The sequence below is a fragment of the Ochotona princeps genome, chromosome 19 (genome assembly GCF_030435755.1).
Source record: "Ochotona princeps isolate mOchPri1 chromosome 19, mOchPri1.hap1, whole genome shotgun sequence".
NCBI lineage: Eukaryota > Metazoa > Chordata > Mammalia > Lagomorpha > Ochotonidae > Ochotona > Ochotona princeps.
The window spans coordinates 15,274,575-15,300,870 of NC_080850.1; the positions used below are offsets into that span (position 1 = coordinate 15,274,575).

The 26,296-nt window shown below is 44.5% G+C and overlaps 2 protein-coding genes across 2 annotated transcripts; both read left to right on the forward strand.

Moving 5' to 3' along the window:
• Window positions 1-3,356: 3,356 nt before the first annotated feature.
• On the forward strand, window positions 3,357-12,513 carry SLU7 (SLU7 homolog, splicing factor). The gene is made up of 15 exons (XM_058677346.1): window positions 3,357-3,566; window positions 4,802-4,955; window positions 5,306-5,386; window positions 5,668-5,832; window positions 7,551-7,619; window positions 8,594-8,641; window positions 8,788-8,919; window positions 9,138-9,235; window positions 9,402-9,469; window positions 9,567-9,706; window positions 10,293-10,454; window positions 10,765-10,869; window positions 11,324-11,395; window positions 11,509-11,625; window positions 12,202-12,513. The coding sequence occupies exons 1-15, from the start codon at window positions 3,397-3,399 to the stop codon at window positions 12,385-12,387; spliced, it is 1,767 nt and encodes a 588-aa protein (XP_058533329.1). The 5' UTR covers window positions 3,357-3,396; the 3' UTR covers window positions 12,388-12,513.
• A 10,405-nt stretch (window positions 12,514-22,918) lies between these two features.
• On the forward strand, window positions 22,919-23,491 carry LOC131482602 (acyl-CoA-binding protein-like). The gene is made up of 2 exons (XM_058677355.1): window positions 22,919-22,975; window positions 23,030-23,491. The coding sequence occupies exons 1-2, from the start codon at window positions 22,967-22,969 to the stop codon at window positions 23,282-23,284; spliced, it is 264 nt and encodes an 87-aa protein (XP_058533338.1). The 5' UTR covers window positions 22,919-22,966; the 3' UTR covers window positions 23,285-23,491.
• The last annotated feature ends 2,805 nt before the right edge of the window (window positions 23,492-26,296 follow it).

Below are 26,296 nucleotides of genomic sequence, written 5' to 3' on the forward strand. Positions count from 1 at the left end.
TAATTAAGTTGTTGCTTATTCTGGGTCTGTTTCTTCTTACACTTCAATTCTTTTTTCTTTTTGTTTAAGATTTATTTATTTTTATTAGAAAGGCAGATGTACAGAGAGGAACAAAGATCTTCCATCCGCTGGTTCACTGCCCATAGGGCCCCAACACCCAGAGCTGAGCCGATCTGTAGCCAAGAGCCAAGAGCTTCCTCCAGGTCTCCCACGCGTGTGCAGGGTCCCAAGGACTTGGACCATCCTCGAACTGCTGCTCTCCCACAAGCAGGGAGCTGGGTAAGAAGTGTAGCAGCTGGGTCGCGAACCGGTGTGCATATGGGATGCTGCGCTTGCCAAGGGAAAATTAGCCAGTTGAGCCAACGCGCTGCACCCCTTTCCATACACTTCATTTTCCCCGCAGCATCCCCAGTTCAATTTTTTGCTGCAAAATGAAGCAAGCGTTTCCCACGACAAGCCCAAGAGGACCTGAGGTGTAATACAGCCTATCGCGAGACAGGTGGCGCTAGAGCGCCCAAGACCAAAGAGTGTTTCGTGCGCATGTGTCAACGTTCCGGAAGCATCGTCAGGGCTTCCGGGGGAGGGCCGAGATCCCGGAAGTAAACATTCCGCCATTGGCTGCGTTGTTATCGGACGGTGTCGGAGGGAGCTGGGGTCGCGGCGGGTAAGGCTTGGGTCTCGGAGTTTGCGCGAGGGGACTCGGGGGACGTCGAGACGTGCACACGAAGATGTAGATGTCTCCTCCCGCTTGAGGCGCGAGCCGGGACGCGGGCTTGGTTCCTGGGCTGGTATCTGGCGAGCCGGGGTGTCCCGCATTCACTTGGGAGTCAGGCTTGGGTTTTTGACTCTTTAAGGAGCGTGGATCCTTTCCCACGGGTCTTGTCCGTCTTCTCAAACTGGTTTCAGAAAGATTGGAACATGAGATGTTGCCTAGTAAGTTCACGAAGTGTTAGCACGCGAAGGTCTCTAGCGTGCCGTGGTCAGCTTGGAGCTGACGCTGGCCGGAGACCATGGTCAGTGCATCTGCTACACTGCCGTCCGTGCAGACTTTGTGCGTAGGTGAGCACGGGGGAACCCTTGGGCGGGTGGCCTGGCAGCTTCCTGGCCAGGGCCTGTGTGACCGGGCGATGCTGTGACAGCCGGGATGCGGGTGGGCAGGTGCCTGTCCACGGTGGACCATGCCCGTGTCGGTCAGGCCAGCTCAGTAAAATCCAGGTTAGCTTTGAAAGACCAAGATGGTTATCTTACTGTGGGGTTAGAATTTGAAGATGGATCTATTGGGTTACATAAAAAGCTTGTAATTTTACCTGTTTTTGTTTTTAAATATTTTTACTGAAAGACTGATGTATGTCTCTTCGTTGGTGCTACAATAGTGGGTTTTCACCCTTGGCAGTGGAACACGATCTGGTTAGGTTGATGGTTGTGAACAGTTTACACTCTGTAGTGTGGAGAACGTAGATTCGGGGAAATTGAGTAGATTAGTAAGTAGAAAAACATAATTAATTGACATCTAGGTGGTAATGTTGAAAATGAAGCGTATGAATTTGAATGATATTTAAAAAATCAACACTTCTCAGTGGTGAAATAGACTCGGGGATAATCGGGAATGCTTGTATGAACACGTGGACGATGTTTTGTTGAGATAGAGCAGTAAAAGATTAGATTTCAAAGGGACCGTCACTTTAAGATGAGACATGCTGCGTTTAGGTGCCTGTAGGACTAAGTGGAAAGGACAGGGAAGTCGGGGATGTAGGTATCTGAAACTCAAGTGGAAGATACAAGAGAGAAACAAACTGGAGAGCTAAGCCAGTGGAGGACTGTGGCTGTTAACGGCTTGGAAGTGGACGAGCTTGTCCACTGCTGGAGAGCCATGGGAAGGTCACCAATCCGGAAGGGCAGAAACAGGGACCGGAGGAGCAGCGAGAGGTACCGGAGAGCCAGGAGAATGTAGTCCTAGTGTAGGTGATCTGTATGTCAGCAATCACGTATGACGTTGAAAACATAGTGGGAGCTCCTCATTTGAAGTGGCCAACAATGGACACTGAGTTCCACGGACTGAGCAGAGAGGTGGAAGGGGAGGAGATAGAAGCGATGATTCTGAGTACCTCAGGTTCATGCAAATTAACTTTATTTTCTTGCAAACAAATTTTGAAATCTGTGCTCACAAAGGATCTTTAAAAAGTTTGAAAAAAATCTGATGTTATGTTGTGGCTTTTAATTGATCGAGATGATATTCTGCCAGCTCTGCCTTCAGACCAGAGATGGTCTCCCCAAGAAACCGTTGAATTTATCTGGACAATAAGATGCTGGACTCTATGCTTGGTATATGCTTTCAATGAAAGAATCTTGACTGAATTTGAACTGTAATATTGCACCAAATTGGAGGAATCCACCATGGGAGCAGGGTGTGGGGAGGGGTGGAGGGAAACCCAGAGCCTATGAAACTGCGTCACATAATGCAATGTAATTAATATAAAATAAATAAATAAATAAATCTAAAAAAGAAAATAAATAAATTTTTTAAAAGATTAAAAAAATAAAAAAGTTTGGAAAAATCATACTATTAAAAAACATTTGCATAGATTTCAAATATTTCTTGTACCAAAATATGATGATCTTTTAATTCCATTTTCCACAAACATTTGAAGTACTTAATCTTAATGCAGAGAATTTTTTTTAAAAGATTTCATTTTTATTGGAAAGTCAGATTTACAGAAAGGAGGAGAGACAGAGAGGAAGATCTTCGATCCATTGATTAACTCCCCAAGTGGCCACAGTGGCCAGAGCTGAGCTGATCTGAAGCCAGGAACCAGGAGCTTCTTCCAGGTCTCCCATGCCTGATCCCAAGGCTTAGGGCCATCCTCCACTGCTTTCCCAGCTCACAAGCAGGGAGCTGGATGGGAAGTGGGGGGATTAGAACTGGCGTCCCTATGGAATCCCAGCGCATGCAAGGCAAGGACCTAGCCACTAGGCTACCATGCTGGGCCCATGCAGAGACTTCTTAAAGCATTCGGTGTTAAAGGAGAACAGAGAGCACTCATTAGCTTTACTCCCTTTGTCTGCTGTACTAGGTAAGCTTGAGACCTGTGCAGAGAAAGAGGAAATCAGGAATATAAATGAGAGAAAAAGTCCTGTGAACATTTAAATACTTGTGTGTGTGTGTTTCTCTCCACTTGTAAATGAAAATTGAAGGAGCGATGATGCTGGTAGCGTCTAGAGCTCTTGGGGTGGGGTAAGAGACCCTTCCAAGTAGGCGCTGTGAGCGCATGTCCGGGCCGTGCGGAGCCTGCGCCTGTGTTGCTAGGGTGTGCTGTGCTAGTCTCCTGGGACGGACCCACAAGGACCTGTTGTCGCAGCTGGCCTGTCTCTTCCTTTCTCACAGGAGGCCACATCACCATGTCGGCGGCCGCCGTGGATGCAGTTAACGCTGCACCCCTGTCGGGGTCCAAAGAGATGAGTTTGGAGGAACCAAAGAAGATGACCAGAGAGGACTGGAGAAAGAAGAAGGAGCTAGAAGAGCAGCGAAAACTTGGTAATGCTCCTGCAGAAGTTGATGAAGAAGGAAAGTAAGTAGTTTCTTTGCTGTTTCCATTCAGAATACAGATTCGCATCTACTTATCAATTGCTCATCCTTTCCCTTGACAAGACTATCTTCATGATTTACATAATTTTTTGCTTTGTGTGGAGCTTATTTGCATGAGGTTTAATAATAAAATAATATTTTAAATCTTTTTTTAAAGGTTTATTTACAGTGGAAAAAGCTGGGACCAGTGCTGTGGCATATTAGGTTAAGTTTCCACCTGTGGTGCCGGCATCCTGTATGAGCACCAATTCAAGTCCTGGCTGCTCCACTTCCACAGCAGCTCCTTACTAATGTGCCTGGGAGAGCAGCAGAAGATGGCCTGAGTCCTGGGACCCCTGCACCCGGTTGGGAGACCCAGAAGAAGTTCCTGGCTCCTGGCTACAGTCTGGCTTAGCTTTAGCAATGCAGCCAGCTGGGATGGGGAATGGCTGATGGAAGACTCCTCCGTCTCTCCTCCTCTCTCTGTAAATGTGCCTTTGAACTGAAAAGAAACGGATCTTAAAGAAAAAAGAAAAGAGCTACAGAGAGGGAGAAACGCAGAGGCCTTCCATCTGCTGGTTGACTCCCCACATGGCCACCACATCCGGGCCTGGGCCTGGCCAAACCAGGAACCAGGAGCCTCAGAGCCCTGACACAGGTGGCAGGGGCCCAAGCATCTGAGCCGTGCTTCCTGCTTTCTTCCATAGCAGGGAGCTTATCAGAGGTGAACAGCTGACAGTAGAACTGACCCCCATATGCTGTTACAGGTGGCGGCTTCACCTGTAACACCATATCGCCAGCCCCTGCTGAGCCTCTTATAATGAATAGCAATAGTTTTTTGTTTGTTTGTTTTCCTACTTTTCCCACTCCCTCTCATGCCCTACAAAAGTGACTACTTTTCAGTCTTTCTGTTTTGAATTTTTGTGGTCATTAATTCCAAACAAAACTTACATGATGATGTTAATCAGTTGATAATGGATATTAACTGTTAACTTCTTGCTCTGAGTTAGCTCGTTAACACACATCCCTATCTTCTCTCCTTTCTCTTCAGTTATATTACTGTTCTTAGCTTCTTGGTGGAAATTTTTTTCACATTAGAAAGATCATAATAATGTTCTGTTCCCTCTCCCAGTACAGTATTTCTGTTCTTAGCTCTGCATAGGTTACCTTTATAATTATCATCAATTATTTTTTAACTTTATTCTTAAAAAAAAAAACCTCCTTAAAATTTTATTACAGAGACATCAACCCTCATATTCCTCAGTATATCTCCTCGGTGCCGTGGTATATTGATCCATCTAAGAGACCGACTTTAAAGCACCAGAGGCCACAGCCGGAGAAGCAGAAGCAGTACAGCTCATCCGGGGAGTGGTACAAGAGGGGCGTCAAAGAGGTACGCAGGCAGGCCGGATGCTGCTGGATACGTCCCCTTATTCTCAGGTCCTAGTCTAAGAACATTTAGTATCTCGTATGTATATCTGTATCTAGTGTAAAGTAGAAACAAATTATATAATCCTTGGTATTAGAATTCACAGTATATGTTGATTTAGCTTTTTTTAATATAAATTTTATATTGCTGAAGCCCTTCAACATTCTCATTTTCAAATGTATAGTCTCTGACTTGCTTTTCTCTTAATAAATAAATTATTTCACTACACATGATAATAATGCCAGCCAAAGTTACTTCTCAATTATTCAGATAGCCAGAATGGTTTCTTTGTTTTTCTCTATGTTCATTTGTAGAATTCCATCACTACTAAGTACCGCGAAGGAGCCTGTGAAAATTGTGGGGCCATGACACACAAAAAGAAGGACTGCTTCGAGGTGAGCTCACCTTTGAGCATTTTGAGAGCTGGACGAAAACTTTTTTTTTTTCTTGTCTGATAGCTTCCGTTTTTCTAAAATTACCTACACTGATATACAAGGTAAGTAAAAATTAATTTGAACAAACTTAGTTCAGCATCAAACTTAGTTCTGCCAGAAGATTAACCAATGATTGACTGGACTGTACCGTCCCATGGGGTTTTTATTCTCCATAAAGACTTCAGGTAATTTTCCTCTGGGCTACAGTTATGTGGGAAACAAGACCATGTGCTGTTTTCCAGAGACCCAGGCGAGTGGGAGCCAAGTTCACAGGCACTAACATAGCCCCGGATGAGCACATCCAGCCCCAGCTGATGTTCGACTACGACGGCAAGAGGGATCGCTGGAACGGCTACAATCCAGAGGAGCACATGAAGATTGTGGAAGAGTACGCCAAAGTGGACCTGGTGAGCCTTGTCCCGGCTTCTCTACTCTCCTTCAAGAATATGTTTTACGGTATCTCTCATTTAGCAATTTCTAATGCTCAGGTCTGCAACTCTTGGCTCCCAGGCTGTAGCGTATCTATGGCATATTTTATTGTAATCTTGCTTAGTGTTTGGGATGGTGGAAGGTGAAGAAATAACCTGTTTCAGGAGTGACTCTTATTTTAATCCAATCTCATTTTTTTCCTGTTGTGGTTTCACTTACCCTCATCTTTCAAAACCTTTTTCACACAGCCTTCATTTAATGATCACGAGATTTCACATAAAAATCTGGTTGTACTCTTTTCTTGATGTTGAACTGTATTGGGCACATCGCAATAGCCTAGTGACTACAGTCCTCACCTTCCACACACTGGGATTAAATTTGGGCGCCAGTTCTAATCCCGGGAGCCCTGCTTCCCATCCAGCTCCTTGCTTGTGGTCCAAGAAAACAGTTAGGGACGGCCCAAAGCCTTGGAACTCTGCACCCACGTGGGAGACCTGGAAGAAGCTCCTGGCTCCTGGCTTCTGGCTCCTGGCTTTGGAACGGCTCAGCTCTGGCCGTTGTGGCTACTTGGGGAGTGAACCAGTAAACAGAAGAGCTTTCTCTCTGTCTCTCCTTCTCTCTGTATATCTGATTTTCCAATTAAAAAATAAAATAAAATGAAATCTTTTTTTAAAAAAAAAGATATATATAGTAAGCTTGGTGCTGCCTGGTAAGTCAGGCATTGGGAATCATCATGACAGCTGCCCTTCTGTTGGGGCTTGCTGTCTGCAGTTTGCCTGGGGCCAGCTGTCCCAGTTCCTGGCAATGCCTGGGTCAAGCAGGACTGTGTTAGAGGGTCATAGGCCAAGGGTTGCCAGGAGCTTCAGATGACCTGTCTTTTTGTGGCTGTTTGTTGGTTGGTTGTTTGTTTTTTGCCGTGAAACTAAGAAAAATAATCATTTTGGGCCCAGTACGGTAGCCTAGCAGCTTAAGTCCTCACCTTGAATGTTGCAGGATCCCATATGGGCACCTGTTCTAATCCTGGCAGCCCCGCTTCCCATCCTGCTCCTTGCTTGTGGCCTGGGAAAGCTGTTGAGGACGGCCCAAAGCTTTGGGATCCTGCACCTTGTGGGAGACCCGGAAGAAGCTCCTGGCTCCTGGCATCGGATTGGCATAACTAGCCGTTGCAGCCGCTTGGGGAGTGAATCATCAGACGAAGGATCTTCCTCTCTGTCTTTCCTACTCTCTGCAAATCTGACTTTGCAATAAAAAGAAATAAATCTTTTTAAAAAATTATTTTAAATATAAAAGTATGGGCCTGGCGTGATAACGTAGTGGTTAAAGTCCTCGCCTTATACGCGCCAGGATCCCTTATGGGCGCCAGTTCTAATCCTGGCAGCCCTGCTTCCCATCCAGCTCCCTGCTTATGGCCTGGAAAAGCAGTCAAGGATGGCCTAAAGCCTTGGGACCCTGCACCCTTGTGCGAGACCCAGAAGAAGCTCCTGGCTTCTGGCTTCTGATTGGCTCAGTTTCGGCCTATGTGGCCACTTGGGGAGTGAACCATTGGATGGAAGATCTTTCTGTCTGTCTCTCCTCCTGTCTGTATCTCCATCTTTCCAATAAAAATAAATAAATCTTTTAAAAATGCATATATAAAAGTATTACATAGTTGTTTGAATTTTGTAATTAAAATGCAGTGTTTCTTGTTTCTGTTTAGGCAAAACGAACATTGAAAGCCCAAAAACTTCAAGAAGAGTTAGCTTCGGGAAAGTTAGTGGAACAGGCTGTAAGTAATAATGAAGTGTGTTCAGACTCTTTGAGACAAAGAAATGAAAATTGAAACAAGAATTCATTCGTTGGATGAGCTTTGGGACCAAAATACTAATGAATGAGTATAACTGACTTTTTTTATACTGTTCATGGAAATGCAAATTTGTATCACCATTTTTGAAAAAATATGGCCATAAAATGTTGATATCTTAAATCAACATGTTTTTTGTCCTGTTGTTACATCACAGTATTGCAAAGGCTATTTGGGGTGTAAGAATTCCTATATTAGGACCCAGTGCTATAGCCTAGTAGCTGAAGTCCTCACGTTGCACGGGCTGGGATCCCGTATGGGCGCTGGTTCTAATTCTAGCAGCCCCGCTTCCTATGCAGCTCCCTGCTTATGGCCTGGGAAAGCAGTCGAGGACGGCCCAAATCCTTGGGACTCTGCACCCATGTGGGAGAGCAGAAGAAACTCCGGGCTCCTGGCTTCGGATTGGCTCAGCTCCGGCCTATATGGCCACTTGGGGAGTGAATCAAAGGACAGAAGATCCTCTCTGTCTTTCCTCTCTCTGTGTATCTGACTTTCAAATTAAAAAAAAAAAAAAAAAAGAATTTTTATTTTAGGAATCTGTCAACACTTTTATTAGACTTGATAGAACGCTATTGAAACTGGTTGAGCTAGATCTGATAAACTAACATTAGGGAAATTAAGATTTACTGGGTGCCTTAATCATATTAATCTACCTATGCGGTTACAATCCTTTATCAGTGATACTTCCCCAGAACATTCCTGGCTTTGTAGGTAGCTTAAAAGTTAGTCCCGGTGATGTATTGTCTTCAGAAGGTCTGTGCTCCTTCCCAGCGAGAAAGAAGGCCATTCAGTCCGTCCAGTTAGGAGTCAGTTGGATCCAGTGTGTATTCACAGTGTTAAATAGCCAGTGGAGTGAGTAGAATGGGACAGTAAATTCTTTTCTGTCTTTCGTGATGCAGAATTCTCCAAAACACCAGTGGGGAGAAGAGGAACCGAATTCTCAGATGGTAATGAACACCCTCTCTGTCAGTTACGCGCTCCTTTTTCAGTGTCACTGGTTAATATTACTGATCAATAATTGTAGTTTTTAAAGAAAAGCATGAACAAGAACTAGGTGCCACTCTTCTTACTTCCAGGTTTTCTTCTCTTTCAGGAAAAGGATCATAATAGCGAAGATGAAGATGAAGATAAATATGCGGATGATATTGACATGCCTGGGCAGAATTTCGACTCTAAAAGGCGCATTACTGTTCGGAACCTAAGGATTCGAGAAGATATAGCCAAAGTAGGTGTTGCCGACTTAACATTGGAACATTTGTCTTGCCTGAATTTTATCTACTTATATAACCAGTCTTTTCAAGATGAGGTATTTTCTGTATTTCTCTTCACCTTTACGCCAGAAATGTACACACACATTTAGTTGGTTACAATAAACTCCTGCTTGCTGAAATTTTTTTTTGCTATAAATATTAATTCAGTCTTTAACATTTTTTTTTCTTGTAGTATTTGAGAAATTTAGATCCAAATTCTGCCTACTATGATCCAAAAACCAGAGCGATGAGAGAGAATCCTTACGCCAATGCAGGAAAGAATCCAGATGAGTATGTCTCAAGTTGAATTTACAAATTTCAAGATAAGACAAAGTTAATTTTATTCTGATCCAATCATAGATATATTGTTTGTTTTCATTCAAATTCAGTTTTATGAATTAATTTTCCTTGGTTCAACCTCTGGAGCAGTTATTTATTTCCTCTTTTTATTTTGCAGAGTGAGTTATGCAGGAGATAACTTCGTTCGATACACGGGAGATACCATTTCCATGGCTCAGACCCAGCGTGAGTGTCTGTGTGTGTCAGGTGGAGATGCCCTTGGTTCGGCTCACAGGAAGCCTGCAGTAGCCGGCTCTCATGGTGCTGTTTTCAATTGCTCTAGTGTTTGCTTGGGAAGCCTATGACAAAGGCTCGGAAGTGCATCTGCAGGCGGATCCAACAAAGCTGGAGCTGCTGTACAAGTCCTTCAAAGTCAAAAAGGAAGACTTCAAAGAGCAGCAGAAGGAAAGCATCCTGGAAAAGGTCAGCTGGTCAAAAAGCTGAGGGGCGATTTGCCGTAGAAGTCACCAGCTTCATAGACATTGGTTTTACATTCAAAATACCCTGTAAAGAGGAATCTCTTTTAATCCCTAGGAATAGTTCTTTCCTTCCACTGACTTAATTGGTTTGTGTATTTTATATGTATGTTAATCAACTTTTGAGGCAAAAATGCCATTTCAAAACTTAGTATCTTAAAGTAAAAATGCATTACTTCTTAAATTCTGTGTAGCCTGGGTCCATTGTCAGAGTGGACTGGATGCTCTAGTACAGCCTCCCTGTCGTGCTTAGCAGTGAGCAGGCACATTGGCCTTAGGAGCCTCTACAGGACAGCCCTCTCCAGCATGGGCTCTTATCCCACAGTAAGCTTCACTCAGTTTTGTTCTTTGGGTTTTTCTTTTTATGGCATTCTCTGGATTCCAGAGAATAGATAAGTGTGCCACACCACCCAAGTGCCTTTGCATCACATTTTCCAACTTCCGCAGTCTCTCTGATTGAAAATTAAACCATAGAGATTTGAATGTACATCTTTCTTGTAAACTCTACCTAATGGTGTCCAATCTCCTTTTAGTATGGTGGTCAAGAACACTTGGATGCTCCCCCGGCTGAACTGCTGTTGGCTCAGACTGAAGACTATGTGGAGTACTCGAGACATGGCACAGTCATCAAAGGACAGGAGCGGGCGGTGGCCTGCTCCAAGTATGAGGAGGATGTGAAGATCCATAATCACACAGTATGTGTTGAGCTAGAATCATTTTGTGTCCTTGTTATGACTGTGGCTCGAACTGAGGGCAGTGTGGGATAGTGTTGCAGGCAGTGCCTTAACCCCCCTATGCCGTACTGACAGTCCTCAGTTTAACGCCATTTTCACTGTCAGGCCAACTTCTCACACTGCAGGTTGGTCACCGTCTCCCTCCTCAGTCAACTCTGGTGTCTGTATAATTTTTCTCTCAAACTGTCTTTAAAAGGTGTCATATTGTCAGAAGTATGTGAAAGTCCTTGCTTTAAGGTTTCTTAAATAAGCCCTTTCTCTCTGCCTGCAGCATATCTGGGGATCTTACTGGAAAGATGGCCGATGGGGATACAAATGCTGTCACTCTTTTTTAAAGTATTCCTATTGCACTGGAGAAGCTGGGAAGGAGACTGTTGTAAGTAACCGTTTGGCTCGTCCTTGAAGGGATAAAATGACTAAAGCTCTTAAGTCGCACTCTGAATAAAACTCATCTCAGGCTTTTATTTGACCGGGATGATACTCTGCTGTCTCTGCCCTCAGACCAGAGAGGATCTACCCAATAAGTAGTTGGACTTGACTGGACCATAAGATGTTGGACTCTATGCTTGGCATATACTTGCAAAGAGGGAATTTCAACTGAACTTGAACTATGGTTATGCATCAAGGTGGAGGAACCCACCATGGGGGGAGGGTGGGGGGAGAATCCCAGATTCTATGTAATTACAACACAATGTAATTAATGAATAAATTTAATAATAATAATAAAAAAAAGACAAAAAAAAATCATCTCAGGTTTCAGATTGTAGTTTTTCTTACATGCTTAATTTGATGACTGTGATATTTATTTCAGTTTAAATATTTTCTCACAGAATTCAGAGGAAAATATGATAAATGATACCGTTGGAGAAGAGTCTGTGAAAAAACCTCAAACCCTCATGGAGGTAAGTCTATAATCATTTGTCTTCAATATTTTTGTCTTGGAGGGAGAGGTTTGAAGTGCACACTGAAGTTTTGTGGTCAAAATAATGACACTGTATTTCAATCCCTTTCTCAGATACATCAGGAAAAAATGAAAGAAGAGAAAAAGAAGAAAAAAAAGAAAAAGAAGAAGCATCACAAGAGCAGTTCTGATAGTGAAGATGAAGAAAAGAAACAGGAGAAACTGAAAAAGGTACTGTGTGCAGTCTGAATAGCAAAAGCAGCTGATGCAGGATTTCCTTAGTTTAAGGACCCTAGGAAATGGTATGGTGGTGTCTGAGAGCTCATTTGAAATGTGAGGAAGTGAGCCTTGAGTCCAGATTGTTTTCCCGGGTCACGTTAGTGGAGATTTTGTGTGTGTAATTATTTCCACCTCTTGGACCGCTTGATGAATGTCACTAGTAGGGAGAACCGTGGTTTGAAAAGGCGGAGGCTTAGAATGGCTCATGTGTCACCGAGGAACAATGCTTTCCAGTTCCAAAGTCATCAGTTATGGCCTTCTGTCACTAACTTGAGCCTCACTCAGTTTTTCGTTTGCAAGTAGAATTTTTCTAACACTCAATATAGGATGTTTTTGCTCTAGCAAATGGACAAGACAGCACTGTGTAGTTGTAGCTTGACAGAGAAGAACTGACTGCAGAGGTCTTCCAGGCAGTCTAAGTTTTGACAAGCACTTCACATTCCACAGGGTGGGCAGGTGCTCCTCTACTTTTGAGCGAAACAGATGTGATGTGGAGCTGTGATACTCATGTTTTTCCTCTCCCAACAGGCGCTCAACGCAGAGGAGGCCCGCCTTCTTCAGGTCAAGGAGATCATGCAGATGGATGAGAGGAAGCGGCCTTACAACAGTGTGTACGAGACCCGAGAGCCCACGGAAGAGGAGATGGAGGCCTACCGAATGAAGCGGCAGAGGCCCGATGACCCCATGGCCTCTTTCCTGGGTCAGCAGTGCTAGGCACAGAAGGTCAGCAACCTGGAAAAAACTACTAGGTTCTTTTCCACTCTTGCTTGGTGACTGCATAGAAGAACCCTTATCTATACCTCTTGCTGCCTGACTTTAATAAAGCTTTGAGAAATCTCAAAGTAAATTCCTTGCTTTCCACAATGAAGAAGATAAAGAAGAAAGGAAAGAAAAGGGGTACACTAAGTATGGTTTCAATTTTATTTCTCTAATTTTATACCAGTGATTCGAAGAGACCTTGATTCATTACCTGTCAGGGGTGTCTTCTAGAAGACAGTCCAAAAAGTTATTTCCTCAATTTCTATCATCTTTTTATCAGATGCTGTGGTACACATTTTGAAAGCAGTTTGGTTTCTCTAAAGCAGAGCTGCATTTTGTTTTATAACTGTTAGTACCTGTAATTGTAGTAATTGTATAGTCATTTGTTTATGCCTTCTGAGGTTTTCCTCATCTGAAACTAAAAATGTTATTCAATTTTTGTGGTCTTTAAGTACTGAAAGAAAATCTGTAGAAAATGTAAAAAACCCTTATCTCCCAAGTCATGAATTATTTTTTTGTTTGGCTATTTCATTTAGATTTTTAATGTATTTTTTCCTTACACCCAGAACTCAATGTGCCATGCTTTTAATGGAAAAACAGTGATTTTTCTCACCTTGAGTCAGTATTGACCAATCAGTATTAGGACTTTAAGACCTGAGCTTTTAAATTTAGAAATCCTGTCCTCCTGGGATACTGTTTATTGTTTCCTGATTACCTTTATGTGACATTCATTAATGCTTTTGTAGACTGATGTACACTAATAATCTTCATAGCCAGGAGCTGTCACTGTGTGAACTGTGTAGAGAGTAAAGCCTGAAGTTGGAGGTTTCTCCAAGGATGGCTTATAGGGTTGTTAGTAATTGAGATTTTCATGATCTTCAAGAAAGTTCTAAGATCATCGCAAAGATAATAGTGTGGTCAGTGAACATGACCTAATAGATAATAGAGTGTGGTCAGTGAACACAACCTATTTAAAAAGCCCTTCTATGAGTACATCAACTTTAATCTTTTTTTTTTTTTAAGATTTATTTTATTTTAGTATTTGAAAGAGTTGCAGCAAAAGGAGGAGAAACACGAGAGAGAACTCTGTCCGCTGGTTCACTTCCGAAATGACTGCTACGGCTGGAGCTGGGCCAGGCCAAAGCCAGGGGCCTGGGACTTCTTCCAGGTCTCCCGTGTGGGTGCAGACGCCCAACCACTTGGGTCTTCCTCTGCTGCTTTCCCAGGCTGTTAGCAGAGAGTCAGACTGGGAGTAGAGCAGCCAGGACTCGAACTGGTGCCCATATAGAATGCTGGTGCCACAGGCAAGCCTTAGCTTGCTGTGCCACAGTGCCAGTCCTGACTTCAATCATTTTTAAGCTACTTATGAGGATACTTTGTTTTTGGTGTCTCAGAAATAGTGGTGGTAGGAGTATAACGGAATCCAGTCATCAAGCACTATGCATAAATAGTGTCTTGATACAACTGGTGTGAAACTAAAGCAGCATTGCAAATAGATCGAATTCTTCTCTCATTTAAGAATATCAAAACGTTTTTTCATATTCCTACTTTAGCATAGGATGCTTCAACACAAAATCTGACATCAGTATCTATTTTGTATTTTGATCTTTTGTTAGTAAAGATACAATTAATACATAATTATAAGTGGTTTGTAGCATTGTTTCAGCTATTTGATGTAGAGGCCTCACGTGACCCTCCAGTGGGGCCTCAGTTACCCTCTGTGAGGTTTCATTAGAAAGTCAGACTCTGTTTGAACCCAGCTGAGATGTGACCTAGACTTGCTGGGCCTCCATCCCTCCCTCTGTGGAGGAATTCACTCGCATTTTAGCTTGAGCTCTGTAATATCCAAAACCACTTTTGCATTGTTTTATTTTGAATAAAAGGAATGCCTAGAATATTACTCAGGTGGGGGTGAGCTTTGATTCTCTCATTCCAAACGGCTGCCTTTTCAGTGTTGGAATTTTCATACTACTTCATTCCTCAGAACTTTATGGAGTGAGTAATGGATGATGTCCATATTTTACACACACAAGCCTAACGACTCCAAGGAACCTGCCCTGTTTTTAGGTTAAAGCTATCAGAATCAAAACATAAAGCCAGGTGTCTGATTGTGAATCCTACGCTTAATAATGCATCTTTCATACATTCTTCACCTTCTCTGCCCTCACGCATGTGTGCACCAGCTTTGTGGAATTCTTATGAACGGACTGAAACAGGTGTTTGGTCCAGCTGCTGAGGTGTTGGGATGCCCACATCCGGTCCTGGAGTGCCCGGGCGCGTGTCCTGGCTCACCTCTGACTCCAGATTCCTGCTCGTGCACGTTCTGGGAAGCTCTGACTTGAGCCCCTGCCACTCAAGTGAGGATCCAGGTTCAGTGTCAGGCTTGTGGCCCAGCCCTGGCTGCTTGGGACATTTGGAGTGTGAACTAGCAGGTGGAAGGTCTATCTGTGTCCTACAGCTCAGCCTTTCAAATAAAATGAAAGTGAAAACTGAGAAAGAATACCCCAGCTTCTGCCTCACCCACACCAGCCGTTCCTAGCACTGGCCCAGCAGATGGGAGAACTCTCACCAATACTACTTATTTTATAACTGTATGAAGGCAAATACTGATTTTAAAATAATTCTGGAAAGACCCCAAAACGGGTTATATTAAGGTTGATTTCTTTAAACCATGTTTTCCAGTTTCTGGATTTTTTTCTGCAAAACCTCTCTAGTGTGAGCTTATTTTAAATCATACTGCTAAAAGGAATCTTAAAGTTTTAAATCTTGGGCCCGGCGCTATAGCCTAGTCACTAAAGTCCTCGCCTTGCATATGCCAGGATCCCATTGGGTGCTGGTTCTAATCCCAGCGGCCCCACTCTCCATCCAGTTCCCTGCTTGTGACCTGGGAAAGCAGTCAAGGACGGCCCAAAGCCTGGGGACCCTGCACCTGCAAGGGAGACCCAGAAGAGCCCTGGCTCCTGGCTTCGAATTGGCTCAGCTCTAGCCATTGTGGCCACTTGGAGAGTAAACCAGTGAATGTAAGGTCTTTCTCTCAGTCTCTTTTCTCTCCAAATTTGCCTTTCCAAGAAAAACCTTTAATAATAAAATAATAAAAAAGTATTAAGATGGTGTGTGCCTTAGAGAATTCATCTGTATGTACTACATCGTAGGAACGACCTAAGTGAGGAACAGGGTAGGCTGAAGACCTCTGCTGTATGGGAGTGGAATCCTGCCCCATGGGCCAAGCACCGTGGCCTAGCAGCTAAAGTCCTTGCCTTGAACATGCCAGGATCCCATGTGGTCACTGGTTCTAATCTCGACAGCCCTGCTTCCCATCCAGCTCCCTGCTTGTGGCGTGGGAAAGCAGTCAAGGATGATTCAAAGCCATGGGACTCTGCACCTGCATGGGAGACTGGGAAGAGGCTCCTGGCTCCTGACTTCGGCTCAGCTCAGCTCTGGCTATTGCAGTCACTTGGGGAATGAATCATCGGACGGAAGATGTTATTCCTCTGGCTCCTCTTCTCTATGTATATGACTTTCCAATAATAATAAAATAAATCTAAGAAAATAATAAAAATTGAGGAAAGAAAAATGTTTGATTCCTGAGCGTAAGGAGTTTTCTCTTTCCTCACTGACTCCCCATAGAATCGTTGGAAGTTTATCTCCAAACATCAGAGTGTACTCCTGTTTCCAGTTATCTGAATGTTAAAAAATAACATAGTGTGGATTTCACAGTTCTGTCCACTCCTTGGGTTGTACAGTTCATTCTTTCTGGTAATAAACAAAAAATTCCAGCTCCACCTATGTAATAAAATTGAGACATCGAGTGCGCATATTCCCTGCTCACACCAGCGGGGGGCGCCCGGCTCCCCAGCCGGCTGATACTGCGCTTGCGTACGGGGAGATGGCTTCTCCCTAGGTGCGAGCAGGAAGCTACCTGCAGAACCCGGATGGAATCCCCAGCGGGGCTGAGGAGGTGGCTGCGGATGGTTGCGTCTCTCCGCGCTCCTCAGATTCAGCTTGGGGCTCCGACCTGAGGCACCAGCTCCAGACCAGTTCCGAGGCCCGCGGGCTGGGAGCCTGGTCGAGCGGAGGGCGGGACTGGCGCTTGGAGAAGCCCCGCACCCTCCGGGCTTGCGCCTCAGGCTGGGCTGAGTTCTTCCTGAGAGCTCACGGGTCGCCTCAGAAACTGTTCTTAACAGCCTCGCGTCCCAGCACTTAGGGCCGCGTGTTGTTTGCAAGCATTCACATAACTAAACCTTCCTACCGCCGGCTAAGGTAGGCACTGGCTCCACCCCACTTGACAGACTGCAGGTCGGAAAGGCCCCAGCCACAGAGACAAAGCCAGGACCAGGTGCAAGTCACCCTGAGACCTTTCTGCCAGCTGTTGACTTCAGCCCTAAGACACGATGCTGGAGTCCCCTGTGCCTGTCTGCGGACGGGGCCAGGCAGCGACTAGATGTGTGTGGCTTGGAGTTGCAATTGACAGATGCATGTTGATCGGTCCACTGCAGAAATGCAGTTTTCCTAAAGTGTGTGAGGTACTTCGGCTTGTCACTTTGCGTGCCCTTTCGTATCTGTCCTTCATAAACATGCAAAAACATTTCGCTCTGCTAGATTTTTAGCGTGTGTATCCGGAACCATTCTGAAGGTGAATTTATACCTTGTGATAATGCTTTTTCTCATAAAGTTTATGAAGAAAAACATCTTTCAGTGTACATGAGAATAGCTTAGTAGTATCTACCTACCCTCCAACTTCCGGAGTTATCCAGGTTAAGGATGTGTGTGTGTGTGCGCGCACGCACGCAAGAACTATACCATTTCAGTGGAAATCACAGACACCATGTCATTTGTTAATAAATAACAAAGCAGGACTTTATCCGGCCCAGCACAGTGCCTAGTAGTTAAAGTCCTCGCCTTGAACGGGCCGGGTTCCCATATGGACTCTGGTTCTAATCCCGGCAGCTCCACTTCCCATCCAGCTCCCTGCTTGTGGCCTGGGAAAGCAGTCGAGGACGGCCCAAAGCCTTGGGACCCTGCGTTCACTTGGGAGACCTGGAAGAGGCTCCTGGCTGCTGGCTTCGGATCAGCTCACCTCCAGCTGTTGTGGCCGCTTGGGGAGTTAATCAGCGGATGAACAATCTTCCTTCCTCTCTAACTTTCTAATAAAAAATAAATCTAAAAAAGTAAAAAACCAGGACTTAATCACAAAACTATTAGCGCACCTGTGTAACAGTAATACCGCATTATAATGATGCTCTTTAATGTTTGCTTTTTTAGGATATTTTAATTCCTAGATGCCACAGAAGAACAAGTGAACTTGGGATGTTCTGTAACACGGGAAAGCCTATTTGGTGGTAAGTTCAATTTTGAGGATTTTGAGCATTCTTTTTTTTTTTTTAAGATTTATTTTATTTTTATTGGAAAGACAGATACACAGAGAGGAGGAGAGACAGAGAGGAAGGTCTTCCGTCGGATGATTCACTCCCCAAGTGAGCCGCAATGGGCCGGTGCGCGCCAATCCGAAGCCGGGAACCAGGAACCTCTTCCGGGTCTCCCACATGGGTGCAGGGTCCCAATGCATTGGGCCATCCTCAACTGCTTTCCCAGGCCACAAGCAGGGAGCTGGATGGGAAGTGGAGCTGCCGGGATTAGAACCGGTGCCCATATGGGATCCCGGGGCTTTCAAGGCGAGGACTTTAGCCACTAGGCCATGCCGCCGGGCCCGATTTTGAGCATTCTTGAACAACTACTCTCTCTTTTTGATGGGAATGGAGAACAATATTACAAAGGAGTTTTCCTAAAACTTCTTTTATTCAAAACAGATTGATCATAAATTAGAATGTACTTTATTATCAAAGGTGAATTGGACTAGACTTTTTTTAAGATTTATTTTACTTTTATTGGAAAGTCAGATACACAGAGAGAAGAGACAGAGAGGAAGATCTTCTGTCCACTGATGCACTCCCCAAGTGGCTGCAGCAGCTGGAGCTGAGCCGATCCAAAGCCAGGAGCCAGGAGCCAGGAGCTTCTGGGTCTCCCACATGGGTGCAGGCTCCCAAGGCTTTGGGCCATGCTTGACTGCTTTCCCAGGCCACAAGCAGGGAGCAGGATGGGAAGTGGACCTGCTGGGATTAGAACCAGTGCCCATATGGGATCCTGGCGTGTGCAAGGCAAGGACTTTAGCCAGTAGGCTATAGCACCAGGCCCAGGACTAGACTCTTAAAAAATACCATTTCCGGTGTAGCTACAGCAAAGCTTTTTTTCTTCATTCCCTCAAACATACATTGTAAATATACATAACAGAATAGAGAAAAAAGTTTTTACACTGATACTGAAATTTTATTGCCAATAAGTAGAAGTGATTCTAAATTAGCAAGTGGATTATCACCTCATTACTTGAAGAAAAAAGACTCAAGATGAACTCTTTAAGCTTCAGATCTTTTTTGATTGGCAGACAGCCTCCTATGTTTATCTGGCTCATAACAACAGTGTAGTAGTTAACCTAGAAGTACATTTCACAAGTGTTGATTTTGAGAGATCCACTAAAAACCCACAGCTGTACATAGATACGGCCAGCTTATTTATTGTGAACATTCCTCCCCTCCATAGCACAAGTAGACGTTTGGATTTAAATATGTGTCTGTTAAATTATTTTAGCCACATCGTGTTGCATAGAATTCTCAGAACTTTGAGGATCCCTTGGAATAAGGTGCGAACCTGTGGCTTATGCCTTTGCTCTTTGCTAAAGAGAGAAGACGCAGCTTGCCTTCTCAGTTCCCTTAACTATCAAAGGAGGTTGTCGTCAACTTGAAAAATGTCAGTGCCTAGTGCAGCATCTGACTAGGGATTGAACGATCGTTTTTACTTCATCTGAATTTCGTTACTTACTATAATGTTTATTAGGATCACCCAGACAAGTTTTTTTTTCTTTATTTTTGATAATCTTCACATGGCTAATTAGGGCACAAAGGTTCAAGGGCTACAGGAAAGTGGGTAAGATTATTATTTCCATAATTCTCTTCTTTTTCTGTATCTGGAGTAAATGGGGAAATAAAGGGAGAAGCCCCACCCAGCCTCCCACCCATCCCAGGGTCCCCGATGTGTGGCATGCTCCGAGAGTCCTGCTCAAGTGGTTTTGATAGTTCAACAGTTATGAATTGCTGCCAATCTCACCATTCCAAGCACGATGAGGTCGCTGCTGAATCAGACAAGTTTTATTTTGTATTCTTTTGTCCTATTTCTGGGGAAGAGCATTTATTTTTTCTAAGGTAGTCCAGGAACAAGTGTGTCTCCGAAAGTCTTCCCGGTGATGGTAATAAGCATCAATTATGTATGTGTGTATGTGTGTACGTATGCTTGTATGTGTGCATGCATGTATGTGTACATATATATATGTATGAATGCATGTATGTATGTTCTAGGCCCACAAGGCAGAGCCAGAGAATCAGAATCTGTGAATGTAAGTTTTTGCAGGAAGCTGCCTTCCTGGAGAGCGGCTGTCCTCCACATCCTGTCCTTGTGCGAACCTGGTGATGCTGTGTGCTTTCATTGTCACTGTGGCTTTTTCCTTGACTGCTTTTACTAAGTGCTAAGGATATGAAAAAGCTTCATGTCATTAAGGACATCCTCAGTCTTGGTAACACAAATAACTGTGCGTCCTCCACATGAGTTTTGCGTTACATATGGGAAATATGAATCATGGGCTGGTAGTGTGTTACACTCTCACAAGGAAACTCAGAGCCAAATTGATATTCTACCCTGTGTCAAGGGTGGTTTCATTCAACTTCAAGACTGGATTGGAATTCTCTGGTTAAGATGAAATAAAAGCTGCTCAAAGATCAAGTCATTTTATGTATCTGTTTAATCCCTATTTAAGAAGAAAAACAACTGGTTACTGTGTCAAAATCTGCACTTCCTTCAAGTGAATTATCCTCCTCGATTACATCTTTTTTTCTTTTATTTAAAGATTTGCCTGTTTTCATTGGAAAGGCTGACTTTACAAAGAAAAGAGAGACAAAAAGATCTTCCATCTACTGGCTCACTCCCCAAATGCTCACAACAGTTAAAGCTGAGTTGATCTGAAGCTAGGAGCCAGGAGCTTCTTCTGAGGTCTCCCTTACAGGTGTAGGGTCCCAAAGCTTTGAGCTGTCCTCTGCTGCTTTCTCAGGTACGTTCTTGAGGAGCTGGATCAGAAGTGGACCAGCTGGGACTTGAACCAGGGCTCAAACCAGTGCATGTAAAGGATACCGGCACCGCAGAAGGATGCTTAACCTACTACATCACAGCACTGAGCCCAGCGCTGACTTTTAAAAAATAGATAAATAAAATAAAATAAAACAACAAAAACCCAAGATTTTTAACACTGTTCTTGTTAACTGAGGGTGTGCATGTCTCTGGGACCATATAAAAAGAGGGTATGGCGGTGAAATTTCTTTTCTGGAAATACAGAATATACCGCATTTGCTTGTAAGATGCATTATTGAAGACAAGTTAAGCTGTAACTTTAGTTCACCAGGGAAGGACATATAGGGAATATTTCTCTTGCTTCAACCCACATGTCTATCTGTAACTTGCTGGCAAGTCATTTTTGCCAGGAGAGTTGGTACCTGCCGGCTGTAAGTTGGACCGTCATGGTTTACTCAGACTGACATGTCGCAGGAGGTTTCTTTGGCCTTTCCAGGATAGCTTGTGGTATAGCTTTGTCTTACTTGGTCATCCGATGATTTGTAATGGGTGGATTGTGTTTTACTTTCAAAGCGTAATTCTGGGGCATCTCTGGAACATTGGCTGAGCATTCTTATGTGCCATGCTGAAGAAGCTCAAGTGGATGACTACACTCATTATTCGTTCACCTGTACGTCAGGAGTAGATGGAACTCAGCACCCACAATGTGTGTTGTGTAACTCAGTGTTTTCTTTTTTTAAGATTTATTGATTTTTATTGCAAAGTCAGATACACAGAGAGAAGGAGACAGAGAGGGAGATCTTCCGTCTGATGATTCATTCCCCAAGTGACCACAACAGCCAGAGCTGTGCCGATCCGAAGCCAGGAGCCAGGAGCTTCTTCCAGGTCTCCCACGCAGGTGCAGGGTCCCAAGGCTTTGGGTCATTCTTGACTGATTTCCCAGGCCACAAGCAGGGAGCTGCAATAGAATCGGTGCCCATATGGGATTCCAGACATGTTCAAGGCGACGACTTTAGCCGCTAGGCCACCACACTGGGCCCAACTCAGTATTTTCAAATGTAGCTCTCAGACCATCACAACTGTCAGACCATTTTAACAGACAGCATGGCAGTGTAGCTGGACATGAACTGAATAGCTGGAAGCCTATGCCTATGCCATTTGATCAGAGTGAAACCATGAAAGCATTTGGCGTTGCATCCCATGAGGAACCTACTGCAGGCACAGATCAGTTTGCATATTAAGTGCAAAAAAGAAGAATCCTCATACAATTGCTGAAAGGTTGGTGAGACCTTGTGCACTGGAAACAGTACAAATAGTCTTGGGGATGAAGACTATTTGTACAAAAGAAGCTTCAGTGGGTGCCTTTATCAGATGAAATGAACCATTCTAGAATGATTAAATGAACCCAAATATCTTAGAGCAAGTTCTAGAAAATATCAAAGCCAGTCCTCAAAGTGGGTATTCAGCTTGCTGAGACAAGTGACATGGATGACTGCAGTCAGCTAATGGCATTTGTTCAATACATAAAAGAAAGAAAGAGGGTCTGGCCCGGTGATCTAGCAGCTAGAGTCCTCACCTTGAACCCGCCAGGATCCCATATAGGCACTGGTCCTAATCCAGATCCCTGCCTGTAGCCTGGAAAAGCAGTCAGGGACAGGTCAAAGCCTTGGGACCCTGCAGCAGTGTGGGAGTACCAGAAGAGACTCTGGGTTCCTGGCTTCAGATCAGCTCAGCTCCAGCTGTTGTGGCCGCTTGAGGCATGAATCAACAGCTGGAAGATCTTCCTCTCTGTCTCTCCTCCTCTCTGTATATCTGACTTTGTAATAATAATAAATAAAATCTTTTTTAAAAAAGTAAAATAATTCTTTTTTTAGAAGTTATTTTATTTATTTGAAAGGTAGGAAGGGAGAAACAGAGAGGTCTTCCATCCAATGGCTCACTCTCCAAAATGGCTGAAACACCCAGGGTGGGCCAATCCAAAACCAGGAACCAGGACTGACTTCCGGATTTCTCCGGGTGGGTGCAGGAGCCCAAATATTTGAGCCATCTTTGGCTGCTTTCCCAGGCACATTAGCAGGAAACCAGATTGGAAGTGTAGCAGCCGGGATTCGAACTAGTGCCCATATGGCATAAAGCAATGGCATAAAGCACCACACCACTCATCTTTACTATATAGGTATGGTCATTAATAAACCTCAAAAAAGAATTAAAACTGGATAAAAATAATTTTCTTTATGACCAGCAGATGTCACTCTCTGCGGGTTTTATTGAAAGAAAACACGTTAAAAGTTTTTGACAAATCTCTGATTTTATCCTACGCGCTCGCTTCCTCTCGGCTCCCGCAGGAGTCTTCACCACCGCCAACATGTCTCAGGCCGCCCCCACCTGCAAAAAGGAGACCCTCATACGGCCGCTCCTGCCCGCACAGGCTGAGTTTGAGAAAGCTGCTGAGGAAGTTAAGAACCTCAAGGCGAAGCCCTCTGACCCGGAGATGCTGTTCATCTACAGCCACTACAAGCAGGCAACTGTGGGCGACGTGAACACAGACCGTCCCGGGATGTTGGACCTCAAAGGCAAGGCCAAGTGGGATGCCTGGAACGAGCTGAAAGGGACCTCCAAGGAGAGCGCCGTGAAAGCCTACGTGGACAAGGTGGAGGAGCTGAAACAGAAGTATGGCATCTAAGAGGCCGCGGGGGGTGGCACCCGGCTGCACGGATAATCAGAACCGATAGGCCTTGCTTTGCTAACACCGCAGACGGACAGCGTGACCACGCGAGGAGCCAGCCCGTCCAGCCCATGCCCAGGGCTCTGCAGCCTGGGTCTCTTCACAGAGTCAAGTCGCGAGGGATTCCTGCCCATCCCAGAGTAGTTTTTATACGAGAACAATTAAAAGTTCATTTGTTAAAAAAAAAAAAAAAAAAAAAAAATCTCTGATTTTAAAGATTTTTTAAAAGATTATATATTTATTTAAAAAGCAGTTACAGAGAGAAGGAGGCAGATTAAGAGAGACCTTCCATCTATTGGTTCACTTCCCAAATGGCCCATAATGGCTGGAGCTGGGTTCATTCAAAGTCAGGAAGCAGGAACTTCCTTCAGGTCTCCTGTGTGGTGCAGGGGCCCAAGCACTTGGGCCACCTCGCCCTGCTTTCCCAGGTACATTAATTGTATCAGAGCTGGATCGGAAGTGGAGCAGCCAGAACGCAAGCTGGCACTCACATGGGATACCAGTGCCACAGGCGGAAGCTTAGCTTGCTACACCATGGCACAGGCCCTAAACATTTCTTTTTCTTTTTTTTTTTAAAGATTTATTCATTTTATTACAGTCAGATATACACAGAGGAGGAGAGACAGAGAGGAAGGTCTTCCGTCAGATGATTCACTCCCCAAGTGAGCCGCAATGGGCCGGTGCGTGCCAATCCGAAGCCGGGAACCAGGAACCTCTTCCAGGTCTCCCACATGGGTGCAGAGTCCCAAAGCATTGGGCCGTCCTCAACTGCTTTCCCAGGCCACAAGCAAGGAGGTGAATGGGAAGTGGAGCTGCCGGGACTAGAACCGACGCCCATATGGGATCTGGGCACGTTCAAGGCGAGGACTTTAGCCGCTAGGTCACCTCGCCAGGCCCGAGTTACTAATATCTTAAGAAATGATGGTCCGGGCGGCATGGCCTAGTGGCTAAAGTCTTCTAATTCAGGAATTGATCCAGGTTCTAGCTCGGCTTCTCATTCGGCATGAAAGCTCTGCAAACAGAGAAATCAAAAGTCTGGCAGACTGACCCTCTCTTCCTGACCGACCAAGGACCAAGCTGTTCACTCCTTTCAACACAAACACCCTGACTTCCTTTTGTGAGCTATCCTTTCCCGACTGTCAGTCCAGATAACCCCTTGGTGGCTACTGGGAGTCAGCACTAGGGTTTTCACTGGAACTAATGGGGATGGTGCTTCCCATTGCTAAACTCTACAGGATGTGTCTGGATCTTCCAGGGCTCCATTTTGCTGGCTTCTACAGAGAAGCTGGCAGATGACAGAGCCAACGGAGAATCCAAGTAAATGTACAGGAGTCCTCAAGGCCTGGGCATTCTAGCAGAGCAGAGTAAGCCATCACTGGGGATGCATGCATGCCAGGTTCCTGTTGCAGCCCCTGCTACTGCAGCGCTCTGCTTCCCAGCCACCTTCCTGCCAACATGCCTGGAGAGGCAGCAGATGATGACTTGGTGCCTGCCACACAGAGGACAGCTGGATGGCATTGTGGGCTGCTGCTTCTGCTGTGACCCGGCCCTGGCTGGCAGGAGCATCTGGGGTGTGAACCAGCAAGTAGATCACTCTGCTTTTCAAATAAATAAATATCTTTAAAAAAAAAAGATTTATTGGGCATGGCATCATGGCCTAGCAGCTGAAGTCCTCAACTTGAATGTGCCAGGATCTCATATGGATGCCGGTTCTAATTCTGGCGGCCCTGATTCCCATCCAGCTCCCTGCATGTGACCTGGAAATGCAGCTGAGGATGGCTCAAAGCCTTGGGACCCTGCACCTGTGTGGGAGACCCAAAAGGGCTTCAGGCTCCTGGCTTCGGATTGGCACAGCTCCAGCTGTAATAGCTGCTTGGGTAGTAAACCATTGGGTGGAAGGTCTTTCTCTCTGTCTCTCCTCCTCTCTTTCCAATAAAAATAAAGAAATCTTTTTTTTTTTTTTTTTTTGCAGATTTTTTTTTACAGGTTTACAGAGTGAAGGAAAGACAAAGATATTCCATCCACTGGTTCACTCCCCAAGTAGCTGCAACAGCCGGAGCTAAGCTGATCCAAAGCCAGGAGCCAGGAGCTTTTTCTCAATATTCTACATGGGTGCAGGGTTCCAAGGCTTTGGATCATCCGCTACTGCTCTCCCAAGCCACAAGCAAGGAGCTGGATGGGAAGTGGAGTAGCCAGAATTAAAACCCATGCCCATATGGGATCCTGGCGTGTGCAAGGCAAAGACTTAGGCTACCGCACTGGGCCCAAATAAACATCTTAATTTTAAAAGATTGCTCATGACATTGCTTCATTCCCTGAATGAAATTATACTTTTTTTTCCTTTCAGTTACATGGGTTCACAAATCCCCTTTTAAGCATAAATCTATTCATTTTTCCGCAATCAAGATACCTGTTTTGTATACTTGGTTCCCAGTCTTCAATGAGTGAGTAATAAGAATGTCTTGATCCCACTAATTATATGATTTTGGACAGCTCTTACCCTCCCCAGTTCTCTTCCCCTACAAGCCTGGCTCAGACCTGGTTGTTAGAATCATTTGTTGAGTAAACCAGCAGATGGAAGATCTCTCTCTCTTTCTGTGTTACTCTACTTCTCAGATAAATGTCTTTTTAAAAAAAAAAAAGTTAAGAAAAAAGTAAAGAAAATAAAATCAATGAAGCCAAGAATCAGACCTTCACAATATTCAATAAAATTGACAAACCTCATGAGAGAAAAAAAACGATGACTCAGAATCAGGGATGGAAAAAAAGGGAAATTTATTATATGAAAGTATTAAAAAGTACTTTACAAAATGCTTATGTGGAAATTATTATGAATACTTATATCAACAAATTGGATAGCATGGAAAAATCCCTGGTAAGGCACAAATTCCCAAAAACAGTAGGACATCTGGGTCACCCTGTAACAACCGGAAAAGATGAAGTCCGTATCCCCAAAAGCCCAACCATCAA